This window comes from Physeter macrocephalus, unplaced genomic scaffold, assembly GCF_002837175.3.
Source record: "Physeter macrocephalus isolate SW-GA unplaced genomic scaffold, ASM283717v5 random_131, whole genome shotgun sequence".
In the NCBI taxonomy this organism is placed as follows: Eukaryota; Metazoa; Chordata; class Mammalia; order Artiodactyla; family Physeteridae; genus Physeter; species Physeter macrocephalus.
Window position 1 is genome coordinate 24,027 of NW_021145417.1, and position 26,174 is coordinate 50,200.

At 57.3% G+C, this 26,174-nt stretch overlaps 1 protein-coding gene across 6 annotated transcripts in view; it reads right to left on the reverse strand.

Moving 5' to 3' along the window:
* Window positions 1–474: 474 nt before the first annotated feature.
* MGRN1 (mahogunin ring finger 1) overlaps window positions 475–26,174 on the reverse strand; it is a 55,501-nt gene continuing 29,801 nt past the window's right edge. For 2 of the 6 annotated variants that reach the window (XM_024123582.3, XM_028484132.2), the window contains exons 6-17: window positions 22,655–22,721; window positions 21,920–21,969; window positions 20,206–20,253; window positions 18,874–18,942; window positions 17,398–17,557; window positions 13,934–14,043; window positions 11,522–11,587; window positions 9,843–10,069; window positions 9,183–9,282; window positions 8,804–8,849; window positions 7,304–7,402; window positions 2,670–3,626 (exon numbers count right to left, since the gene is read on the reverse strand). In XM_024123582.3, coding sequence (XP_023979350.1) covers window positions 3,514–3,626; window positions 7,304–7,402; window positions 8,804–8,849; window positions 9,183–9,282; window positions 9,843–10,069; window positions 11,522–11,587; window positions 13,934–14,043; window positions 17,398–17,557; window positions 18,874–18,942; window positions 20,206–20,253; window positions 21,920–21,969; window positions 22,655–22,721 — 1,155 coding nt within the window. In that variant the 3' untranslated portion in view covers window positions 2,670–3,513. Of the gene's footprint in view, window positions 639–2,669; window positions 3,627–5,128; window positions 5,174–7,303; window positions 7,403–8,803; window positions 8,850–9,182; window positions 9,283–9,842; window positions 10,070–11,521; window positions 11,588–13,933; window positions 14,044–17,397; window positions 17,558–18,873; window positions 18,943–20,205; window positions 20,254–21,919; window positions 21,970–22,654; window positions 22,722–26,174 lie in introns of those variants that run through there. The other 4 variants (XM_024123584.2, XM_028484131.2, XM_024123585.2 and 1 more) reach the window with 4 other exon arrangements.

Below are 26,174 nucleotides of genomic sequence, written 5' to 3' on the forward strand. Positions count from 1 at the left end.
CCACTTTATTCCTCCGAGGAGGAACCTGGGGCTCAGATGAATGGGACTTGCCTGAGGGCACCCAGCAGTTTGTGAGAGCCAGGATCCCACCCAAGATTCCCACTGTCTCCTACCCAGTGTACACAACAGAAAACCGTGAAGCTTCAGCAAAAGGGGGCCTGAGTTACTTACCAGGTGTCTGTACTGGAGAAGGAAGTCGCTAGGGCTCAGAAGCGTCAGAAACAGCATCGGAGGGACAGTAGCGGGGCTCCCCTGGATCCTATGGTGCCACTCGCTCCACCAGCTGGCCCAAACTCCATTTTTCTCCCACCGTGGACATGGATTTGCTGAGGGAAGGCACCACAGCCTGTGCTCACAGGATGGGTGCCATGGCACAGCCTCAGGAGAGCCATGCAGCCGAGGGCAAGTTCTGTGCCCTGACCAGGGCTGAGGAGAGGGGCACAGGGCAGGCGAGGGTTGGCAGGAACCGCCAGAAACTCATTCACGTTGGGTCCTCGGTGGTGTTCTGTCAGATGTGGGAAGTAAGGACCCAAAGAGAGAGGCTCTCCCCCACCATGGCCCTCTGCCAGGGGTCAGGGCTCAGGTGGGGCAGCCACAGCTGGCAAGGGGAAGCCAGATTCCAGGGCAGGTAACCGTGTCTGAAGGGGAGAGATTATCAAGGGGAAGGGCCAATTCAGAGAGGACCCCACCTCCAGGCCGCAGACATTAAGAAAGGAGGTGGGGGGCTTCCCTGGTGGCACAGTGGTTGAGAGTCCGCCTGCCGATGCAGGGGACACAGCTTCGTGCCCCGGTCTGGGAAGATCCCACATGCCACAGAGCGGCTGGGCCCGTGAGCCATGGCCGCTGACCCTGCACGTCCAGAGCCTGTACAACGCAACGGGAGAGGCCACAACAGTGAGAGGCCCGCAAACCGCAAAAAAAAAAAGAAAGGAGGTGGGTTGGTTTGGGGGTAGTGTGGAGGGAGATCCAGTGCAGCCCATGCAAGAACCCATGTGACACTAAACGCCCTTCTCCCACACTGGGACCATGCCAGACCCAGGCACGACCGAGGGTGGCTAGCCTTCCTTGGGGCAGGGACAGGCTGCCCGAGTCAGAGGGGACCAGAGGAGGCTACTTGGAACTGTGTCTACAAAGGAGCCAGGGCCCTGCTGGTGGGTGGTGGTTCAGGCAGTGCTGCAGTGGGTGTTCTGGAGCCCCAGCCTTTCCCTACAGGGAGGCTGCTCGCTGGGCAGGGGAGCACAGACCAAGCAGAGGGCCCTGGCTGGGCTCCAGCATCCTGGCAGCCAAACCTGCCCCTCCAATCCATTCCCCACATGACAGCTGGAGAAAGTTGCTCCCTTGCTTAGAAGCCTCTGACTAAAACTACCCCACAAGGTGTCTGCACCCCACACCCCCAACTCTGATGCTTCAGCCACTTGCTGGACACACTTGGTCCACTCCTGCCTCCGGGCCTTTGCACTTGCTGGGCCGCCTGCCTGGGGTACTCTTCCGCGGAGAGCTCCTTGGCAGCATTCAGGGCTCAGCTGAAATATCTCCTCAGAGAAGCCCTCCCCAGCCACAGGTTAAATCAACTCCATCTCGTGACCCGCTGACTCTCTTCCTAACAGTAACCAGACCTGGGAAGACTTGGATTACTTGTGTGGTGTCTCACTGACTAGAACACAGTCTCCGGGGGCCTTGCCCATTTTGTCTTCTGGCAGAGCAGGCACTCAGATCACGGCGGTGGGATGAATCAACTCGCCGAAGCAACTCGCACACCTGGAGGCTTTGGGCTCTGCCACCTGCTCAGGAGGCAAAGCCAAGCCCCAAGGGTCCCTCCTTTGCTCCAACCCAACAAGCAGCACAGTGATGACCAAAAGAGTAATAACAGCAGCCCTCACGCCCTCCTGAAGTTGTAGTTCACGGACATCTTATACATGAGGAAACAGAGGCTGCAGCCACAAGTTGGCACCCTGCACTGCTGTGAGGGCATCAGAGCTGCCACCAGCTACTCAGCTGTCCTGCCTCCCAAGAAACAGCCTCAGTCCTGCGGTGCTGTGAACGGAGGAAGGAGCGGGTGGGATATTGCTGCATGATTTTATTACTATAAATAGACAGTAAAAACGAACAAAAACTAGCCAATCAGAGTACATCAAATGGTAGCACACGCAAGTACAAGACAGGCCAGTCTGCAACCTGTCCTTCAGAGTTACTGGCACAATACCGATGGCAAGAGGCCGGGGTGCTGGCCGTGAGAGGAGAGGGCTGAGGAGAGGGACACGGCCGCCCTGCCTGTGTGTGCGCGCGTGTGTGTGCATCGGCATGCGTGCACCCATGAGCACATGGTGGGTGGCAGGGGAGGGGAGGCAGGGCGCCAAGGGGCCAGGGCAGGCTGCCCCAAGTGTGGCCTCTGTTCACAGGCTCAACCGGAGAGAAAAGGAGTCATCCACGCCCGACTGCCCCACTCTACAGAGCCTCAGGCTGTGCAGCCGGCTGCCCCAGAACCGTCCTTCCCAGGGCAGCTCCTCAGGAAGCGGGACCCTCTCCCGCCTGCCAGGAAAGTGTCTGCACCCGGGAGCTGCAGACCCACCCACTGGGCTCAAGGTCCTGCTGGGGAAGCTCTCGCCCAGGGGCACCAAGGCCAAGCGTCCCCTCTGCCTTTCTGTTACCCAGAAAGTTTATCTTTAAAAAAAGACAAGGTCACCTCAGATGGGACCCTCATCCCCTGGCAGGTCCCACCAAAGGAGTCCCAGACAGAACAAATCAAAGAGAAACGCTAAGTGGCATCTACATGGTGAAGAGGGAGCAGAGAAGCCGCTCAGGCCCTCCCAGGGCAGGTGGGCAGCAGCGCCACCGGCCGAGTGGAGCCCCACACCCGGCGGGTCCGACGACATGGGCTAGGCCGCCTCTGAGAAGGTGTGGGGCTCAGAGAAGGGCCCCTAGACACAACCGCTGTTAACGGCCAGACCCAGACCTGGCCTGACTGCCTAGCCGCCCGGGGCGGGGGTGGCAAACTGTGGGAGGTGGTCCCGCAGGGCCGCATAGGGAGGGGGGAGGGTACACGCACATGGGGAGGGGACAGGCACTGTTTCCTTCATTGACTGAGACTCGGACCCCACTTCCTTTCCTCCCACAAGGCCCCCGTGACGTTTCCTGTGAAGACTGCACTCTTGAGTTCTCGGGCACCGACGGGACCCCTACGGACTTGGGGGCTGGGTGAGGCCCATCCAGGCTGCACGTGGGTGATCAGCCCACAGGACGTCTGGGGGGAACCCCAGAGCTCAGCGCCCAGGACAGAAAGCCACCATCCTTCATCCTGTACCATTTATAAATACATCGGCCGTACAAAAAGGGGGTTGTCAGAGAGGAAGGCCAACTGTGCTCTTCAAACAAGGGTCACACGGCCCCTCGGAGCCAGTGACCACACAGGGTGTGCAGCAGACTGGAGAGGCCAGGGGTCACGCTGGAGTCCGGGCAGCCCCTTGGCCAAGTCTGGGGAGCTGAGGGCTCCATGCTGCCAGCCTGGCCAGGATCTCAGAGTGGGGTCAGCTCAGTGGCCCCAGGGTCAGGACTGGGGCCACCAAGTGGAGGCCAGGGGGGCCCGGCAGTGTGGAGGCTGCAGGGCGTCTCCATGGAGGTGGACCATCCTGCAGGCGGGAAACAGGGAGGAGGGTCACGTTCGGCTGAGCTGCCCGGCCTCACCGCTCCCTTCGCCCGCCAGGCTCTGGGTCCCCACCAGCTGCCCCGCTGTGTGTCTGCGGCGGAGCACACAGAGGGCCCGGTGACCCCAGCCCCCGCCCTGGAACAGAAGGCAATGGGGCACCTTGGCTGCCGGCTCCCGGGTGCCCCACCCGTGCCCGCTCCGTGCTTCCTGGGCTCTGACAGGCCACTGGATTCGGCTGGAACTCGGTCACCCCCAGTGGAGGGGCGCCCAGAGCGGCTCCAGGAGCCCCTGCCTGCCCTCCTCAGAGGCTATTCCCGCCATCCCCACATGGCACCTCCAGGATGCTGTGAGGGGCTCCGTCCCTGGCTCAGGCCGCCCCAGGCACTGGTGCAGGGGGAGCTGCACACCTCTCAGGGCCGTGCCCATCTGCACAAGGGGCCCTGGGGCGGCTTCAATGGCAAACCCAGGAGCCCCCGCGGCCTGTGACAGACTTCGGGGACTTGGTGAAGGACAGTTTTCTTAGGAGCCGTGGCTTCACGTGGGAAGCCAGCTCTGCCACACAGCCCACAGGACAAATACAGTTCCTAGCAGCTGGGTCTGACCCGTTTCCTACTTCCGGAAGTTTTACCTAAGTGGCAACACTCAACATCTCCCACGGATGAGAATAGAAGTGTCAGGTCCTATTTCAGCAGACAGTAAGATTCGTCACAAGAAATGATCAAGGAAGACGGGAAAGGTCTGTGGGGGACGGCAGTGGGTGGAGAGACCCCGCAGCCTGGGTCCAGGACGGCTGACCGGGAGGAGGGCTGCATCCCGCAAGGCCAACACAGCCCGGGGTGCGACCCCACCCACACTCGTCTGGAAACCCTGGGCCACCGAAGGCACCAGGTTCTCTATCTCCAGACTTGCTAGCGAGGCTGCTGTCACTTGAGGGAGGGGCAGGGGCCCCAGTGTGTCCCCTCCCAGTGATGCTCGCAGAACTGTCTTCTGTAAAACGTCTGTTTGGGTCGCCTGGGGAGAGGGCACCTCCCTGTTAGGTGGGGAGACCACTTCATGCAGCCGCCTCACAGGCTAACATCAGGGCATGTTGGTGTTCCGGAAGGTTCCAGAGGTGGGTCGGGGGACAGGCTAGTTGTCAGCAACGGGAGGGTCTCAGCTAGGGCTGAGTCACTGATCCTGGGACCCTCAAGGCTGCAAGAGCCTGCCTGACTGGGCTGCCTGGTCCAGATGGGAAATCCTCTGGTTCCAAAAGCCAGCACCAGACCCCGCAGGACCACCTCTCAGGGGCACCTCTGCCTTGGTGTTTGGAGCGCTCTGGATTCTGAATCCAGGGCCCCGAAGAAGACACGGCTGTGGAACGAGCCCGGGAAATGGGAAGGAACCCCCGGCGGGAGCAGGAGAGAGAGGGTGGCTGGGGCCCTCTCTCCGGCACCCTGCCAAGGCCGCCCGCAGAGCCCCCGCCCCGCGTGCGAAGGCGTCACGTACCAGCTTACTTCTCTAAACCACCGGAGCAGGAGCCAGGCCCCAGGGCTGCGCAGAGGAGGAGAGAGACGGAAGCTCGGTTAGCAAAGCGCTCAGAGGGACCTGCACGTTCCAGGGCAGAGGCACTGGCTTTAGGACAAGGTGCCACGGTGGGGGTGGGATATGATGGAAACAAATGCCACACAAACCGATGTGCTGACACAAAAGAGACACGTGCTGAAAACGCTTCCTGAGAAACAGCTCTGGGCCCAGCGCTAATGAAGAGGAACCCAGCCCAGGGAAGGATGCAGGTAGCCGGGGTGGGGGTGGGGGGGGCTGGGGGCTGGGCACAGCGGAGCCCAGGAAGGGCCCCCACCCCGCAGGGCTGCTGGGATGCCGGACATCTAGGCTTTATCCATTTTATGGATTTCCCCCATCTCCTTTCTTCCTGTCTACGGGATACACTAAGGTTCACTGAATCACACTCCATCCAGCCAGAGAACGCGGTGCTGTTAAAAAGAATGGAGATCCCTGCGTGTGTGCGTGGTCGCATTCTTAAACACACACACTGATGTGGAAGATGTGCAGGGTCTCCGCTAAGCAAAAAAGCCCGGAGAGAACAGAGGAAGCGCCGTGGGAATGGACGACTCAGAGGTGTGTGTGTCCACGAGGACCCCTGCCTGCCCCCCAGGTGCAAGCAGCCATGCTTGTGAGGAGCGGGTACAGGACACCCACGTGCAGCCTCCTCTCTGCTCTGGCATCGAGAACCAGCCCCACCCTGCTGTCCGGTCAGGCCCCACAGCCAGCTTTTGGCCTCTGTGGCCTCTCCTCTACCACCTCCACAGCCGACTGCCTCCACCCCCAGCGTGGACCTAAAGAAGGCCCGAGACATGCGCTGGGGTGTCCAGAGAGCCAGCGGTCCCGCTCTCACCCGTGGGCTGAGCCAGACGGCTGTGGCCTGTCCTGAGCTCCTGGACACTCCGTGGGCCACTCGAGGCGTGGGAAGTGAGGGGTGACACTGCAGAGGCTGCGTGCACTCAGGGTGCCCTCACCCACACCCAGGGGCCGCCTGCAGGGTCAGGACTCACTCAGGGCTCTAGGAAGCTGAGTCCCTCTCCTGACCGCCCCTCAGCCCCCGATCAGATTTTCATCCTCATGATATACTAAGTCCTCTGGAATCCTGTGTTACTCTAAGGTCCTAGACACAGCTTTCACCCAGGGGTTCCTTTGGGTAGGCCCGTGTGTGTCAACGAACCAACTAGTGCCCTCCTTCCTCACACCTAGGGACCCGCTGTCCTCTAACCACACCCTCTGTCTGCACAGGCCGCTGCTCGTCCAGAAGCCCAGGGACAAGAGACCCTTCCAGACCAAAGCACATCACAGTTCCCCCAATACCCAGGCCAGGGGACCAGGCAGTGGTGGCTCCCGGGACAGGTAGGGGCGAGGAGAAGGGGCTTCCCAGCCACGAGGAAGCAGCCAGGCTCTGAGGGCAACGTGGCTTTTTATCTTGATTCCAGAAACCTCAGGTGGTGTCCCAGCAGACCTGGGCACAAGCATCTGAGAGACCCCAACTCCCGTCCCGTCTTTGGAGCCTAGGACTTGAAACTGAGGATCTTGACCCAGAGGAGCAGAGAGCAGAGCTAAGGCCACAGGGCCCTAGGTGGGGGCCTGGGAAGGGGTGGGAGGAGAAGCAAGACCCCTTCCTGCTGCCCTCGGGCCTCACTGGCACCTAGTGCCCCAGCCTGTGTCCCTTGCCCTGGCCTGGACGTGCTGCTTCACCTGGAACCAGGGAGCCTGTGAGCCCCAGGCCAGTGGTGGAGCCTGGTGGCCCTCGTCAGGCCTGCGACTGGCGGGGAGGTTTCCGTCTTCAGCTGCCTGGGCAGAGGCCCGGCTGCTGGGGCACCCAGCACAGCCCAGGGATGAAGGAAGATAGCAGTAGCAGTGGGACCAGAGTTGCCCACCTGGCCTTAAACAAGAAGCCTTTCCTGCCTTCCTGAGGCTGAGCTGGCCCGGGATGAAAAGGGGCCTCAGGCACAGGCTCTGCCCCAAAGAACCAGGGGCTGCAGGGTGACTGTGTAATCCGGGCCTGGCTGTGCTTTGGGGGTCAACGTTAGGAGCGTGGGCTCAGAGCCAGGGACAGGGAAGTGGGCTTCCCCCAGGCCTGGCAGGCCCCCAGCACCACAGGCCGAGTGCTGTTACCTGGCAGGTAGATGTCTGCAGCTGCGCTGGGCTGGCCTCGGCTGCAGGGCTCGGGGCTGCCGTCCTGCAGGACGTTCTCGATAGACGGCACTCGGCTCCCTGCAGAGGAAGGGGCAGGTTGGGGACCGGCAGGCAGGAGTCTGGGACCCCAGACCCCACCCTGGGGCCCAGACCCCTCCCTTGACTCCCCCTCTGCTCTCCCGGGACCCAGAGGTAGATGTCTATTTTTTCTCTTTCCTTTTCTCCTACCCACCAGCGTGGGGCTTTATTTTGTTTTTATTACAAAAACATCACATACCCACATTTAAAAGACAACATGGAATGGTAATAGATCTGACTGTCTCCTATCTTCCTGGACAGGCAGGTGGGCACTCAGCCCACTGACCCCCCAGGCCCGCAGCAGGGAGCTCACGTGTGGGGGAACAGGGGGGTGTCCTCTCTCTCACACATCAGTTCTCAGCCCGGGACCTGCACTGTGCTTGTGGGGGCGTCCCCTCAGGCAGAAGAGGGACCTGGATCCTGTGACAGGGCCTCCGGAGGGCCCCCAGCCCTGGCACATGCTATGTGCAGGCGGAAAGGAGCCACAGCCGCGGAAGGTGGGGAAGCTCAGGCCTCAGAGGCAGAGGGACCTGGCCCTGCACACCGGGCAGGAAGTGACACCACCATGCTCCTGGGGGCACCGTAACCCTGGCACCGTGCCCAGGCCCAAGGGCCTGCCCAGCGGCCTGCAGGCAGACACGGGTCACCCAGGGCGGCACTGGCCAGGGGCCACCTAGCAGGGAGGGGGTCACAGTGCCAGGGTGGCTGCAGGTTGCTCTGGGGGCCCTGACCACACTTTGGCTAACCCCTGGCTCTGTCACTCTCAACTAAAGGGCCTTGGGCCTCCCCCAACACCAACCCTGAGCCTCAGTCTCCTCATCTGTCTGACACAGGGAGGAATGACCAGGACTGCAGAGGAACAGTGTCTTCCCAGGCAGCAGAGGAAGCTCGGGAGGCGTCTTATCACCTCCCGTCACCTCCCTACTCACAGCCAGTGCCGGCAGCGGTGGCTGGGACTGGACCCCAGGGGGCTGCCAAGTGCTAAACCCTCTGCTCAGGAGGGGCACCAGGCCCCTTACACAGGGAACACGCCGGGGAGGGGCCTGGCTGAGCTGAGCACCAACCAGCCATCGGCTACCCCAGGCCCAGGCAAGGCCCAGAGACCCCGGTGGGACCCTGCCCTGGAGGGAGGGGCACAGCCCAAGCCCAGGAGCATGGAGCACCGACCATGGGCAGAGTGATCCAGGCGGGAAAAAAAAGGGCTGCTACCACTACATGGACGGATAGGGAGGGAAAACCAGGAGCGGCCCAGGGCTGTCCTCCATGAGACCGTGTAGGAACCGAAGTGTGTGGTCCCAGGGGGGCAACTAACACAGCTTGGAGAAACCTCTGGAAGAGACTTGGAGGCCCCACTTCCTGCTGGGCAGGGAGCACCAGGGCCTCAGGGAGGAGAGGGCTCACCTTGCTTTAGTGATGAAGTCTCGTCAACCTCCTCCGTTATGAAGCTCTAGGAAACAAAGGAAAAACATGCCTGGACCCTGGTGCTGACAGCTGGGCACCAGGCTGCAGGTGGCCGGGGAGGACACAGGGTGAGTCGGGTCCAGGACAGGCAGCGCCTTTGGGTGTGTCACACACAGCTCCTCCTACGGCCCTTGCTGGACTCCACCCAACAGCGCCCACCCGACAGATGAGGAAACGGAGGCTGGGGGAAGTCACAGCAGCCAAGGTCCACAAGTGAGGGAGTGGTGGAGCCTGGGATCTGGGAAGCCAACAGGCAGGCAGTGGGGACGGAAGGACAAATGGCAATGGCACGCCTGAGAAGGGCGAGCAGGGGCCTCACCTCGGGGGAGCTGCTCAGCGCCATCCCTGCCCCGCTCGGCGGGGGCGGGGCCTCCGAGTCATCCTCTTCATGGATCGGGGACGACGGGGACCGCAGGGTGCTGGGGACAGAGTGGGTGGAGGACAGAGGATGAGCAACGCCAACCCCACCCAAGCCAACGCCCCAGCAGGGCCAGCAAACGTGCGCTAGGCCTGGGGAGTAGGTGGCCCTCCACCTGCAGCCTGCACACAGCGCTGTTTGCAGGGGAGAGGGGAACCGCGATGGTATAGGCTTGGGGGGAGGGCTGGGCAATAGCAGGAGAGACCCACGTGTCCTTTTGTATCTTTGGAGTTGTTTTGTCACACGTATAAGGCGCAGGGGCCGTGGGAGTTTTATAGAACCTGTGCCCTCTTTATACTTTTCTAGAAAACCAGCACACGTCTGAGCAAAGACTAAACACAGCAGGGCTGCTCGCTGGCACCTCCAAGTGTCCAAAGGACCAGGACTGACCCTTTCCTGGCCCCTGGCCATGTGGCCCTCGAAAGTCCCTTACATCAGTGATGATGATCCTGTAATCGCCGAGCAAGGCCAGGGCTGGCTCGTGGGCACAAACAAGGTGGATGAGGTGCACCTGGAGGGTCCCACACACCCTCCCCAGGGGGCTGCCGGTGGTGGCCTCACCTGTCAGGGGATTTGCTCCTCAGCTTGCCCTTCTGGAGGCTGCTTTCCATGATCCGATCGATCCCAGCAAGTGGACAACTCGCCTGAGACAGGCCGTCTGAGACGCCCGAATAGGTGATCTCTTCATAAAGGGGGGCCGAGGGGATGGCTGGGGAGGCGGCCCGAAGGCCGTTGAGCGCCTCGAGCAGGGAGATGGGCTCGTAGCCAGGCGGGATGCTGTCGGAGCTCTGCAGGGACAGGAGCAGGTGAGGGACAGACCGGCCAGGCGCCCAGCCCACTGCCCGTGGCCACAAAGCCCCAGACGCCGGCCTGGCGCCCCAGGGATGGTCTGCTCCCCAGAGCCTGCTCTCTGACCATCTCCTGTCCACTCCACCTTCTAGAGACTCACATCCCCCTCCCTCAGAGGGGTGCCAAGAACTCCAGAGCAGCATCGGACACCCCTGCCCAGGGTGCCCTCGGCCATCAGCTGCAGCTGCAGCCCGGGACACCCAAGTGGCCCACTCGGTGCCCAGGATGGAGGAAGAGAGGGCCTTGGCCAGCCCCTACCTGGCTTTCTGCTCCTGCCTGGTGGGAGCAGAGAGTGAGAGAGGGGTTAGTGAGAGGAGGGGGCAGGAGCAGGAGGGGAGCGAAGCCATGGCAGAGGCGGGAGAAGCCGGTGGGAGCGTGTGGTCTAGGCCAGGAGGACCTGCCCGACACAGGGGCCCAGCCTAGAGACCCTCCGCGGGCCGGACGAGCAACTGCAGGGCTGATATGGGCTCCGGGGAGCCTAACAGGCACCTCCTCAGGACCAGTCTCCTCTCTGGGAGTAGATCCAATCAATAGGCTGAGTCTTGCTTTAGGGTTAAAGGCAAAGGGAGATGTTAGACCTCCCAAGCCGGGGGGTTGGGCAGCCGCCTGCCCTCACTCTCGTGAACAAGGTGAAGGGCAACGCTCTCTACGTGGGACTCCTGCCTGCCCGGCTGACCTGTGAGAAGGAAGGGAGCTGCCCTTCAGGGAAGTGACAGAGTGACCCTAGGGACCAGGGGGAGGCAGAGGAGCTGGGTGGTGCTCTCTGTCCTCAGCGAGCACCTCCTGGATTCCCTGGGACCACGGTGCCTGCATTTGTCCCAAGCCACCCCTTGCCCCTTGAAACAGGGAGAAAACCTCTCTGTCTAGGCTGACCCTCAGTGACCCCAACCCTCTACCATTTTCCAAAGGGGCCCGGGGCTCAGCGGAGGCCCCAGGCAGAGGCCCGGCCCAGCCACCACATGCTGTCTGCCCCCAGCCTGCTCCGTGAGATGCAGGAAAAACGTGAGAAATACAAGTGTTGGCCCGCAGAGCAGGGATGCAGGGCGAGCAAGCACGAGGGATGTTTGCAACAAGAGCGGCAGCCTTAGTTCCGCCTCCGTCATTCCACTGCCAGCAAGAACAAAAAGGGAAACAGGGCATCAGGAGACCACGGGCAGAAGCAGAGCTGGCGAGAAGGGGCGCCCGGGGCTTTCTGCCGACAGACCTTGAGCTTTGCTTGTTCCACAAAACTCCCTTCCTGGGCAGGGACGCCGGGACTGGGGAGAGTGGATTTGACAGATTAAATGAACAGAACACGTTAGCCTGGGGTGAAAGTGACTTCCCATTCTTGTCACTGGTGCAATAATCAGGGCACAGGGCAAAGATGTAGCCACAGGGCCAATCACACTTACTGTTTCCCTTTTAGGTTTCTTGCTGGCCAGTGAGGCAGGGTGCGACTTTGATTTTTTAAAGGGACACTGTCAAGATAAAAATCATAGATTTTACCGCTGCCACCCCCCATGCGGCGCTGGAGCTGGCTGGCTGGGGTCTCCCTGGTCTGCTGGTCTCCAGGTGTGCCATGAGCCAGCGCTTCGCAAACTCTACGTGCACGTAAATCGTGGGGACCTGGCCGAGCACGGGTTCTGCCTTGGGCCTGGGTTGGCTGCGCCTGCACATCCTTGTAGCTCTGCAAGAGCCCATCCCTGTCCGCAGCGGCCACTCATGGTCTGGGTCACCCTGAGCAGCAGGTCCTGGCCAGGGCAGGTGTTGACAGTGGCCAAGCGCTCCCCAAGCGGGCCCGGCTGGGCACAGGGAAGGGACCCAGAAGTCCCAGCACAGCCTCATTGATTCATCACCAAGTCTAACTCCTAAAGGTGGGGCTAAAGCCCCCGATGACCCCCACTCTGCAGCAATCTTAACAGACTCACTGGAGGAAACGCCCAATTTGGACTCTAGTACTACGTGGAAATTGCTCGTGCAGGGAATGTGGCAGAGAACAAGGGCCACTTACTTGGGACTGTAACCTCCAGAGAGGAAGGCGCTGGCCCTCCGGAGTGCGAGTTCACCATCCAGCCCCAGGCTGCCCTGCACTGTGGGAGGCACTTCGGCTCTCAGGACAAGAGGGATAAACATCCTGCCTGACCCTCAGATGCCAGGGCAGAAACCCGGAGAGGCGACAATAAAAACCCACCACCTAAGCCCACCCTCCATGGAATAGCAAAGCTCCTCTCTTGGGGGCAGGAACAACTCAGTACTGTTCTTCTCTCCACCAAAAACATGGTGCTGGACAAAGTACTCGCTGTTCTGAAAACAAGTCCACTGTTAAATGGCTGAGGGCCTGGTTTCAGAGCCGGAAGCCCTGATGCCTATGGGCCCCACAGGCTAAACAGTGTGGCTGGCCCGGGAGAAGTAGGGTAACGGGCACCCCAACCCGAGGGGCAGCCTTGCTCCTGATCCAGCAGCGAGACCACACCTTCAGATTTTGAAAGAGAAGCCAGAAATCTGAGTCTTAAGGAAAACTCATAGACTTTTAAACATTGGCCAAATTTTCAGAAATGCTGGGCTGAACACATCATACCTGCTGGCCTGGGGCAGGCGCCCTCTGTGGGTATGCCAATCCAGAGGGCTTTGGCTCTTTTTCCTTTTTATGTTTAAATTTTTTTAAAATTAATTTATTTATTTAATTTATTTATTTATTTTTGGCTGCGTTGGGTCTTCGTTGCTGTGTGTGGGCTTTCTCTAGTTGCAGTGAGAGGGGGCTGTACGTTGCGGTGTGCGGGCTTCTCATGGCAGTGGCTTCTCTTGTTGCAGAGCATGGGCTCTAGGTGCCCGGGCTTTAGGAGTTGTGGCTCGCGGGCTCTAGAGTGCAGGCTCAGTACTTGTGGCGCACGGGCTTAGTTGCTCCGCAGCATGTGGGATCTTCCCAGACCAGGGGTTGAACCCATGTCCCCTGCATTGGCAGGCGGATTCTTAACCACTGCGCCACCAGGGAAGCCCTCTTTTTCCTTTTTAGAGGGCTGGCAGGGCCTCTAAGAATCACTGGATCCAAACAACCTCAATCGAGAGGCAAGTAAATTGGCTCACTGGCTGACAATGCTCAAAAACAGCTGGGACCCAGGAGCCGGGAGCCGGGCCTACCCCCGTCTGTCCTCGGTCCTTCTGCTCCCACCTGCCCACCTCAGCGACCCCTGCTAAACCCCACCCTGTCTGTGTGTCTCTCCACGTCTCTTTCTGTGTCTCCCTGTCTGCCCATCTCTCAGCATCTCCCTTTTGAACCTCATCCCCATCTGTCTCTCTCTCTGTATCTGTCTCTCCATGTCTCTCCATTTCTGTGTCTCTCCCTCCCCATCTCTGTCTCTGCCCACCTCTCTCTCAAGGTCACCTTGGTGGAGCAGAGGTGACGACACCACGGCTCAGACTCAGTGAAGTGTCACCTGCATCTCAGGCTCTTGCTGTTGGCAAAATCAATGCCATCCGGCAGCCAGAGATCACTGGGCCCAGCCTGGATCGCCCCAAGCATCTTCACAGCTACCCGTCGGGACCAGGCAGGTGAGCCAGAGGCCCAGAGAGCTGGCAAGCAGGGGTACTGGCCAGACAGTCTGGGTCCTGGCCTGGCACCACCCTGAAGGCAGAGCCTGGGCAGCCTCCTCCTGGCCACACCTCCAGGGCCTCCTGACCTACTGGCTCCCACCAGACCAGCCCCACCAGGAGCCAGGCACTGTCCTAACATGAAGGCGGGCCCTGCACAGTAGGCAGGGGCTTCCTCCAGGCCCCTCCTCTCTCCACCCCCACACCCTCCAATGCAGGAAGGAAGAGGCACTTACAGAATGTTCATCATGGTCCATGCTCTGGGCCAAAACGGGGCTGAAGGAGATGGGGGACAGGGCTCCTGGCTTCTTCCTCACTGCCCGGATCTGCAGAAGGGCCCGGAAAGCTGTGGAGGAAGGACAGGGTCATGTCAGGCAAGGGGCAGCACCACTGAGACCCTCCAAGTTTCGGGGACACTGACCACCCACCCACCCCGCAGCAATCCCAGTACAAGCCACGTTTCTGAGTCGAAGGCAGTATTTTTTTTGACATTAGTCTCAGTAAAATTTTGAGGGGTATGTCTCCTCAGGCAAGGGAAACAAAAGCAAAAAATAAACAAATGGGACTATATCACACTAAAAAGCTTTTGTACAGCAAAAGAAACTATCAACAAAATGAAAAGTCCACCTACTGAATGGGAGAAGATATTTGCAAACAATATATCTGATAAAGGGTTAAAATCCAAAATATTCAAAGAACTCATACAACTTAACATCAAAACAAACAACCCAATTAAAAAATGGGCAGAGGGGCTTCCCTGGTGGCACAGTGGTTAAGAATTTGCCTGCCGATGCAGGGGACGTGGGTTCGAGCCCTGGTCTGGGAAGATCCCACATGCTGCAGAGCAACTAAGCCTGTGCGCCACAACTACTGAGCCTGCGCTCTAGAGCCCGTGAGCCACAACTACTGAAGCCTGCATGCCTAGAGCCTGTGCTCCTCAACAAGAGAAGCCACCGCAATGAGAAGCCCAAGCACGGCAATGAAGAGTAGCCCCCATTCGTGGCAACTAGAGAAAAGCCTGCGCGCAGCAACGAAGACCCAACACAGCCATAAATAAATAAATTTATTTTTTAAAAAAAGATATATGCACCCCTATGTTCTCTACAGCATTATTCACAAAAGCTAAGATATGGAATCAACCAAAGTGCCCATGAACAGACAAATGGATAATAAAGATGTGGTGTATATACAATGGACTATTGTATATACACCATAAAAAAAGAATAAAATCTTGTCATTTGCAAAAACATGGATGGACCTAGAGAGTATTATGCTAAATGAAATAAGTCCGATAAAGACAAATACTGTATGATTTCACGTACATGTGTGGAATCTAAAAAACAAAATAAATGAACAAACATAACAAAACAGAAACAAGAGTTATAGATAAAGAGAACAAACATCTGGCTACCAGATGAGAGTGGGTGGGGAGAGGAAAGAAATAGGTGAGGGAGATGAAGAGGTACAAACTTCCAGTTGCAAAATAAATGTCATGGGTATGAAATGTACAGTGTGGGGAAATAAAGTCAATAACTATGTAATATCTTTGTATGGTAACAGACCATAACTAGACTCACTGTAATGATCATTTTGAAATGTACAGAAAATAATTATTATGTTGTATAACAGGAACTAACACAGTGTTGTAGGTCAGTTACACTTCAAAAACAAACACACACACATAGAAAGAGAGATCAGATTTGTGGTCACCAGAGGTGGGGATGGGGGAGGGGGAATTCGATGAAGGCCATCAAAAGGTATAAACTTCAAGTTACAAGATAAATAAGTACTAGGGATGTAACGTACAACATGATAAGTATAATTAACACTGCTGTGTGTTATACATAAAAGTTGTTAAGGGAGAAAACCCTAAGAGTTCTCATCACACACACAAAAATTTTTTTAAATTTCTTTAATTTCTATCATTTCTTTATATCAGATGATGGATGTTCACTAAATTTATTGTGATATTCATTTCGTGATGTATGTAAGTCAAATCATTATGCTCTACATCTTAAACTTATACAGATCTGTATGTCAATGATATCTCAGTAAAACTAGAAGAAAGAAATAAAAAATTTAAAAATAAAGTTAAAGGGAAAAAAAAAAAAAGAACAGAAAGAACATGAATAGATTCCTCCCGGTAGTAAGCCAGAAGCTCAAAGGAAGCATGACAACTTCTTGGAATCAAACAGTAAGAATGACTTCCTGAAGACAGTAATTCTCAGATACAAGGATTTTTAATCAGTCAAATATAGCTGATAAAATAGATAACCACAATTATATTCTAGTTTTCAAATGCACAAAGAATTTGTTTTGTGAAAGTAAGTTGGTTGTGAAGTAATAGTCCATGAGATATTAAACAGTATTAACTTATTATTGAAAATGAAAATATGATTTAATTAGAACAAATGCCTTCAAAATGCCCTCCCTTTATCTCCTCTTACTGTATATACTAACAACGGAATACCTTTAACCTGGAAGGCAATTCACTAAAAACAACTAAAGTAAATCAAACTGAGAAACGAAGTAAAATAACATGTTACCAATATAGACTCACTGAATCTAAGTTAGGTTTCTGAGTACGCTAAACACAAGGCAAAGAACACTTTATTACAAAGATCAATTTGCATTAAAAAAAAAATAAACCTAAGCTTTGTTTTTTTGTCTTTTTCTGCCTAGGTGTGCAGCTTTCGGGATCTTGGTTCCCCGACTAGTGACTGAACCTGGGCCACGGCAGAGCAAGCAGGGAATCCTAACCACTAGGCCACCAGGAAACTCCCTAAGCTTTATTATTTTTAAAACACACTTTCTTTTTCTCCCCCAGGGTTTCCCAAGGCCATGTATATTGATTAATTGCTTTGAAGCATAATTTTAATGTAGCCATAGACTACTCAACAAAAGAGAGTTTTATAGTGAACAGTCATGAACCTAAGAACTAAATGTAGCAATAAAGAGATATCTTCACACTTGGAGTTTTAAATCGACCAATACTTTATTTCTGAAAGTGACAGTAAATCTGACAGTCTTTGTCTATGCTAAAAAAAAAAAAAAGCTGCCATTTATCTCCTCAGAGAAAATGTCCTGCAGCTCCCATAGGAGGGTGCTCTTGCCGCTCACACCCAGTCCCCGCCAGGACCAGCGGGAACTGGGCCCAGGACTGCTGACCCACCAGCAGGACCTACAACCTGAGAATGTTTACTCTCTATTGGAGGATGAATATTTTGTTCAGAATTAGGCCCAACATGACAACTATTTTTTTTTAACGCCGTGTGTGCCACTTGTGGGATCTCAGTTACCCGACGTGGGATCGAACCTGGGCCCTCAGCAGTGAAAGCGCCAAGTCCTAATCATTGGACCTCCAGGGAATTCCCCCAACGTGACAACTTTTGACTGAGAAAGTCCAGATGCTCAAGGAAACCAAATTTAACTCCTTGATCATTTACATCCAGCACTTTTCATTTTATTATAATTTTTTATCAAAATATTTCCCACATACTCTTTGAAACAAAGATCTAACTTGCTGATCACTTCTGTGCAGCTCACCCCACACACCGCCCTGCAGCCCCTCCTGGATGCTTGCCCTGCGTCTGACATCCCTGGAGGCAGACGGCACCACCCCATCGCCACGGGTGTCCCTGCCCACGTCTGCCACCGTGCCCGTCTCCCCGCCCGCCCGCCGCCTGCCCATCCCACTCACGCAGCCGGCAGATGGGGCAGTTGCTGGCCTGGTAGCGCAGCGTGTCGGCGCATGAGTTGCAGAGGCACAGGTGGCGGCAGGGCAGGATCAGCGTGTCCCGCAGGTCCGACAGGCACACCACACACTCGTTGCTGTTGTCGCTGTTCTCCTCGTCTGAGGGCTGCAGGGACACCGAGGGTCCCAGGGTCGGTGGCTCCCGAGGCCAGAGGCCGGGGGCCTTCCTGTCCCCACTTCCCCTGGGGGCTGCGGTGGCAAAGGGAAGCCCCAGGGGCAGAGGAAGGTCACCAAAGAGCAGGACGCCCCCCCAGACCAAGACACCTCCCCAAATCGAGAGAACTTGGGTCTCCTACTCCCCAGAACCAAAGAGGAAATGTGGGAAGACTCGCGTCTCCCAAGGCTGCCCATTTACTTGCTTAAAACAGCAACAACAAAAATAAGGCAACGGAGTTCCCGGGCAGTCCAGTGGTTAGGACTCCGTGTTTTCTCTGCTGGGGCCTGGGATCCATTCCTGGTCAGGGAACTAAGATCCCACAAGCTGTGTAGTGCAGCCCCCCCAAAATAAATCAGGCAAGTCTAACTTGTTGAAATGTTTTCCTTAAGTAATGGCACCTTCTGGAAAACAAAATTAGCTTCTGGATCAAGAGATAGCAACAGCCTAAAACAGGGATCAGCCAAGTCCAGCCTGCTTGCTGCCTGCTTCTGAAACAAAGTGTTACCAGAACACGGCCTTGCCCCTGTGTTTCTATATGTCTGTGGCTGCTTCTGGGTGATCCCGGCAGTGCTAGACAGATGAACAGAAGTGACAGACGCCATACAGGTCGACAACATTAACTACCAGGCCCTCTATGAGAAGTCAGATGACCTCTGATGCAGAAACATGACCTGGGCAGAGAGCACTTGGCATCCAGCCAGTTCCAGCCACTATGGAAATTGGCCTGAGACCCCAGAGGTTTTTAAAAAAAGGCAGCAGTTTCATTTGTGTCTTAAGACAATGACAAAGGCATGGACTAATTCCCTGGCTGTGCCAGACCTTGGCTCTGTGGACCACCAGGCTCCTGCCACAGGCATTGGAAGGCGAGCCGGCCCACGGGTGCATCGCGGGCTCAACTGCTGATGAGAGAAGGGAAAGGCCAAGGCTGCACCGGGGAAGGGGGCAGCAGGAGGGGGCCCAGCATCCCCAGGCTGCCCTGATGGCCAGCTGCCCAGTGATGGTAACAAGCCAGTGAATTTGCTGGAAAAAGGACAATGCCCCACAGACTCTGCTAACTCTAAAACTTAAGGAAAAATGATGGAGTCTGGGGTCCTGGGGTCTCCAGGGGAAGGCTCAGCAGGGAACTGGCTCATCTGCCACCAACCTGCAGGGCCCTGGCCAGGACAGGGGCCCCAAGCAGGTCACCCACAGGCCCGCCTCCGAGCAGCTGGGAGGAGCACAGGGGAGCACGGACAGCCTGGCCCGGCGGTGCCACAAGCACGCACCTTCGTCTCCTGGTTGTTCTTGTTCTCAATGCCGTAGATCTCCTGCAGCAGATAGCTGACCCGGTCCACCTGGAGAGCAGAGAGGCGTCTGGGCACTTGCTCCCAACTCAACGGCTCCTCTGCACCCACCTTTCCCGACAACCCCTCCCAGGTGCCGGGCTCAGGTCCTGGGGGCAGGCGTGGTTGGCGATTCTGTCTAGCCCCACCCCCAGGGAGCAGGCATTACTGGAGACAGGCAGGGAGAACCGTCACCAGCCCACTGGTAGCAAGGACACTGGGCTGGGCCCAGGTTCTGCCCGCCCCAGAGGGCGTGGAGCCAAGCTCTACCCGGACCCGGCGACCACATCTTCTGCCCACCTTACTGTGCCCAACCCCAGAGGAAAACGACCTTGGACCCTCCTGTCACCAGCCCCACAAGAGTGACCAGAGTCAGGCCTCAAGCTGACCACAGTTTATGGGCCAGATACTCCTCCTGAGAGCCACGGCCCTGCCGGTCAGCTCTCCTGAAACAAGTGCCCAAACCATCACTGAGGTCTCCTGTCCTCCTGCCACCGCCAGGTGTTGCACCTGCCAGAGTTCTCTCAAACCCTCTTTTAAAAAACTCAGCAACACCACTCCCGGGTTGTGGCTGACACACCTGAGCAGCTACACACAGGATAACCTGATAATCACAGCTTTGGAGACAGACCCCACCATGGTCGCTGTTAAATCAGTCTCCAGGCTCATTTCAGGGGACCCTGTCCGCTAAATCCTCACAGAACGTACCTAAGTCGGAGGCCACCAGGGATAATTCTTCCTGGTGTTAGACCATGGAATTACGGACCCCAGAGAAAGGCTGTACTGGTCTACAGCTCCCATTGGTTCCAAGATATTCCATCCTTCTCTCAAATATGGATTAAGTCAATCTAAGTCCTTGCCCAACATAGAGGTAATTTCAGCAATTTGTAAGGAGGAGGAGGGGAGGCTGCAGTGTTTCTCCCTTCTTTCCTCCCTCCCTTCCTCCATCCCTCCCTCCCTTCCTTCCCTTCTTCCTCCATCTGTCCATTCATTCATTCGGCAAGTGTCTACTGAACACTCACTAAGTTCAAGCTGGACAAGATTCGGCTACAACGGTCAATGCAGGTACGTGGTGGGTATGCAGTATACATGGACACACCCAGTGACCCTGACCCTGACTCCTGGAGCCCAGGGCCCACAGTAGTGGTGTCACCAGCTACTTCCACAGCAGCCATGGTGGCCTGGGGAGAATAATCCACAGAGACCACTGGGTCACGTGTGTGCGCCTGTCTTTTAAATTAAAAGGGCTCCCGGTATTTCCTCTGATGGACTTACGATTTGCTTCTGCTTTAAAGGCTTCACAGAGAAGCTGCCGTCGACGTGCTGCAGGGAAGAAGGACAGAGAGGTTAACTCGGCCATGCTGAAGGCCCGTCCTCGGTCAACCCACATCCATGGCTGAACAAAGAAGGGGCCACACGAAGACTCAAGAGACAGGCCAGGGATCCTCCAACTGTGGCCCTCTGACCCGGCTTCGAAACTACCCAGAGAATCTTCTAAACATATCGCCTCCTGGGTCCCACCCTGACCTACAAAACCCAACTCTCCCTGGGTCGTTCTCAACAACACTCAAGTTCACCACCATCAGCCAAGTTCTGACAATGGATAGGTGTCACCCCAGCTGCAAGAAGCAGCATCTGGATGGCAAGAACTAAGACAGATGGCTCCAGCCCTCAAAGGGCTTGGTCAAATCGCGAAGACAGCACAAGGATGTCACTGGCTTACGTATGCAGGAAGGCCCAAAGCTCTGAGAACCGTGAGAACAAGATAGAGCAAATGCGTCTGGTGGTACCTGGGGAGGCAAACGGCTCCGAGTCCACACAGTTAAGCACAGCACCAGATCTGAACTCTCGCTCACCAAATACCCCTTCTGAGAACACCGAGACCAGCACCCGGCGTTTTCTGTAAGGCTGATGGGTTCTGACAGAAGTTTCTAGCATGCTGCACTCCAAAAATAAGATAGTTTCTCACTGGACTCTACACTGGAAGCACAGAATGGAGTGTCTGCCAGTGACGGCCCATCACCCTGCCAGAGCACACAGATGGTAAATAGTCACCATCTCCTCCGACAAGGCCGGCCTGGGGAGCACAGCTGGTGAGCCCAGAGACGGAGAGGGCCACCTCCACCACAGCCCCAGGAGGCCAGGGAGAGCACAGACCCAACGTCGCCAGAGGGGCCTCGGGCCCAGCTCCACTGACCCCTTGGGGCACCTGGAAAGACCCAGATCACAGGGAGGAGATGGGCTCTGCACTTAAGGCTTTTGGGGCTACAGGTACACCCTGGGCTGAGGAAGCCAGGGCTTGGAAGGACGTCCAGAACAAGCAGTCTGAGACTGGTTTCCTTGTGAGGTCCTTGCTCCTCGTCCACCTGGGCCACAGGCCGGTGCTAAAAACACAACTGCACAGTGCCGACCAATGTCAAGGAACACTACAAGGTGGGGATCAGCCGTAGCCTTTTCAAATAGGGGACACACCCCACTACTCTGGCAGGGCTCTCGGTGAGCAGGGACCCTATCCCAACACAGCCAGGCCCTCGCTCGCTGCATGGACGGATGCATGGAACTGTCTGGACCCTGGTGAGAGGACCATCCCTAGAACCCGAGACACCCTAATGCAGAGTCAGTGGTGAGGCTGACTGTCCTCACCACCAGCCAACATCCCCACCACACACCATAAACAAGGCCACAAAGCATGGACAGTCGGGCCTGGGGACTCAGGTCTGGTGGAAAAAAGGGCAAACACCTAAGTTCAAATACACATAACGCTAAAAAGGTAGTAGTAAATGACTCCTTCCATGTAAATGATCTCTTTATATGTGGGGCACCCCCAACTCGGGGACCCCAGGAGAGTATGTATGTCATGTCTAGGACCGTACTAGGCAGGTGGCATACCCTCGTCCACCCCACCAGCATTTACCGGGCACCTACTGCGTGCAGGATACAATGACACATGAGGGGTCGGCTGGACGATCGGGAGCAAGATGGCACTTACCTTCTCAAAGGCGGCCAAGAGCACGTGGGCGTGGCCGGTCACTTCCACAACTGCCCGGGAGAGAGGAGAGTGGTCAGAGCCGGCCTCCACCACACCCGGCCCCCCGCCCCGGGCTTCCTCTTTCCAGCTGGCACGTCCCCAGCTCTCAGCCTGCAGGCACGGCCTTGTCCTCTGAGGACCCACTGAGGTCTTGTCCTTGCCTCGCCCTCCTCTGCCTGCAGCTCCCTCCGACCCGCACCTCACCCGGCCCCAGAGCAGCCACTGCCGGCTGCCCACGGTTGGCTCTGCTCCCGTCTCACTCGGCACGGGGAGGAGCTGAGGAGCCCGGGGACAAGCCTAGGCCGGGCAGGGCTCCGGTGTCTGCACCCTCGCCTGGGACCCCACGGCCCACAGCAGGGGCAAGGAGAGGCCAGCAGGACTGGCAGGAGGAGGCAGGCGGCGAGGGGTCAGCGTGGCGCCAGCAGCCTTCATCGTTCCACTGCGGGGTGGACACCAGCACCGGAGGCCTGTCTTGCCGCTGTCAGCGCCGCGAGGGCCAGGCTCTGCCACAGGGGCGCGGGGACAGCACCAGCAGCAGGAGACCGAGCGCTCGGCGCCCGAGCCCGCCCAGCAGGCTGAGTCGACGTTGTCCGCTGTTTCTGGACTGAGATCCCCGGACCCGGCTGACTGGAGTGAGAAGGGCCTCTTCCCAAGTGTGCCCGCCTGGGAGGGAGACCGAAGGGAAAGGCCACTCACCATCCCCCTCATCCACCACGGCCTGGATGACCACTGGAAACATGCCCCGGTCCAGGTCAAAGTTCAGCTGCGGAGAAAAGGAGGTGACAGCAGTCAGACTGAGCTGGAGGGAGCGGGTGGGATGAGGAGGAGGCGTCGAGGTGACAGAGCTGAGGCAAGACAGGCGCCCTTTCCTTCTTTGTGGTAAAGCAGATTAAAAGGGCACATTTGTGTTCTAAGTGTAACTCAGTGTCATTAAGTACATCCGTAAGGTCACGCGACCGTCAGCACCATCTTTCCTGGAACGTCCTCGCCAGCCCTCAGCGGGCCTCCCAGCCCAGCCCAGCCCTGGAACCTCCATGCTGCTGCTGTCTGTGGACCGGCCGACCCTGGACATTCACAGAGATAGATGCACACAGTATCTGTCTTTTGTATCTGGTGTCTCTCAGGCAGAATCATCACGCCGCAGCCGCCTCCCCCTTAAGGCCGAGTAGCACTCCCTGCCTGGCCAGACCTCAGTCACCCATTCACCTGCTCACAGACACCAGGCCCCCCTTCGGCTGTGCTGAGCGGGGCTGCCTCTGCTGGACTCTGCTGGGTGGACCCCTAGGCACGGGAGTGCCAGGTCCCACGGAGATCCCACATCTAACCTTGTGAAGAAAGGCACCCAGCTCGGCCCCAACAAAGATGGAAGCAACGTGAAGGAGAGACCACGTGGCTCGTCCGAGCTCACGGAGAAACCTCCTCTCACTTTTCCTCCTCCTCCTGCTTAAATCCCTCCGGGGATCCCCGCTGCCCTCTGGCTGCAGGCCACATTCCTCCCCACGTGTCCACTCGGGTGCAGCTTCCACATCTGCTCACCAGTGGGGACTGCGGGGAGGTCACACAGAGCCTGCGGGGAAGAGGCGCTCAGCTGAACACACCCACCACGGGAAGGGTGCCCAGCGGGTCCCTGGCCGTTGGTGGGCGGCAGGGCCGGGCCGGGGCCAGTGCTGGGACAGGGCATACTCAGCACTGCCAGGTTCGGGTCTGGCTCTACAACCTGAGCATCAGGTCCCGATCCTAACGCAAAAGTTCCGAGCAGGTGGCCGAGAGAGCACGTGGTGAGCACTGGCCACTGGAGCTGCCTGTGTTCAGGCAGCGGGAGCCGAGGAGGGAGTTGGCCCAGGAGGACCACGTTGGGTAGGGACTCCAGGGCACGGGGCTTGGTAGGAACGTGTGCGCACAGATCCACACGGGGGGAGGTGTCCAGGCCTTCCCAGGACCAACAGCCTCAGGGTAGAAGGGCTGCACCACCAAAACTTGGACCTGGGAGAGGGAGGGACCCGCTTTCCCCGCTCCTGCCCTGCTCTGGGGTGCCCCACGGGGTGGGGGCGGTGACCGCCCAAGACAGGAGTCACACATCATCTACAGCTATCCCGGGGCCAGGGGCCTCCCACACGCCTGCTTGTGCCCTCCCTACCCCGAGTCAGGGAACAGGGAGCCATCTTGCCAACGACCATCCTGCAGTTACCCCGGTGACGACGATGACGATGACGATGACGAAGCTGAGGTGGGTGTGATGCGCAGGCGCTGCCCTCCCCAGGCTGTAATCAGGCCCAGGAGGGGAGCTGCTCAGGTGACAGAGCTGGACGGGGAGCAGTGCGGGCCCTGCTGCCCCCACGCTTCCGGCCTGTTGCTGGAATATAGTCGTCAGCACTGACGTGGTGACTTGGTTGCTCTGAGGAGCTGCCAGTGATTTGCATTTTCTTTCTCCCTTGCGCGCTGAGTGCTGCCTCAACACCAGCTGACAGATGGAATAACAGACACTGGTCTGGGGAGGTGTGACGGGGTCTCCTGCCCCGCTGGCCGCCGGGTTCACGATGGACAGCCTGGCTAAGTAAGCACCCTGCACCCCAACCTCACGGACCCCTGCGGCCACCTGCGAGGGAGGGACTGTTTCTACCTCCAGCTGACAGATGGGAAAGCAAGGTTCGCAGAGGTGGCATAACTTGCTGGATGCTTCATAGACGGGGTGACAGAGCCAGGGTTGCCTCTAGGCCTCGCCCACCTGTGTCCTCCCAGCTCCTGGGAAAGGCCATCACTGCTGCCTGGACGCCGCTGGTACTTCTGTCCTGGAGACTCTGATCTTATCAAGCCTGACCCACCTGGGGCCTCCTGTCCAGCCCTGTCCACACCCTACTGCAAAGGCGCAAATGGCTGTTGTCCCACTTTTCAGGAGACAGCACCCCGACTTTCCCTGAGGAAAGGTGGGAACAACTTCTCTCCTACCCTGGTACTGTGTAGCCTGGCTGGAGGTATGTCCACCTGAGCACTCTGGGACGCAGGCGGGGACCACACCTCTCCACTGGTCTGCAGGGCGCCAGCAGAGAGCGAGGCCAGCTCAGCAAGAGCACACCCTTCCTGATGACATGAGCCCCTGCAGACACCCAGCCTTTTCAGAATCTATGCCAATAAGTTCCTGATTTTCTTTTCTTAAGCCAGACTGAGGTCTTTCTGTCACTTGCAACCAAAGAAGTCCTGACACAGACACCACTTTGAAGGCTCTGCCGCAGCAGCCTTCCCGGCGCCTCCCATGAACATTCAGTGCCCAGACCACAGGGCAGCACGCTACATGTGACAATTGTCCAATGGACTTTGCAAACCCAACAGAAGACCCAGTGCTGAGCCAGGGACAGAGGTGGAGACGACAGGGCACCATGACCCCCACTCTCCCCAGACACCAGGGCCTAGGGGTGGGGGGGAAACCCTGGGAGTGCAGGGACCCAGGGAGCAAGGACCACCTCCTCCCAGACTCCTGCTCCCCAGAGCTTGGCACATGAGTCACGCCCCAGAGCCAAGCATGTGGGGAGAGGAGAGAGACTTCCACCCTCCCAGAGAGTCTGAGGGAGACACTTTTTAGTTTTTGGCCACACCAGGCAGCATGCGGGATCTTAGTTCCCCGACCAGGGATTGAACCCACGCCCCTGCAGTGGAAGCGTGGAGTCTTAACCACTGGACACCAGGGAAGTCCCAGGAGACACTTATTTTTAATGCAGGGGGTGAGGCTTTCTCAGGGGAAAAGACGGCCAGGTCAGGAGAGAGAGCAGCAGCTGACGCCAGCAGGAGTCCCGCCCAGGCTCCCCTCAGGCTCTGCTGTCGCAGAGGAGCTGTGGACGAGGGTCTTTGCAGGGCCTAGGTCAGATGGACACTGGGAAATAGGGGAAAGGCAAGGGGTGGGGGAGGAGGGGACGTGGCTTTGACTGAAATAAATGGAAGCCCATGAGGAGCTGGTGGGAAAACTGCAAAGAAGCCCCATGAGCCACGAGGAGATCTATAGGTATTGACCTGGAAAGACTCCACAACATGGTGCAGTAAGAAAAGAAAATGACGCATGCGTGGGGCAGGGGGCATATGGGAAACCTCCATACCTTCCTCTTAATTTTGCTGTGAACCTTAAACTACTGTAAAAAAGTCTTACAATTAAATTGATTTAAATTAAATTAAAAAGCAAACTGCAGCCAAGAGGAATGAAAACATACATCCACACAAAGACTTGCAC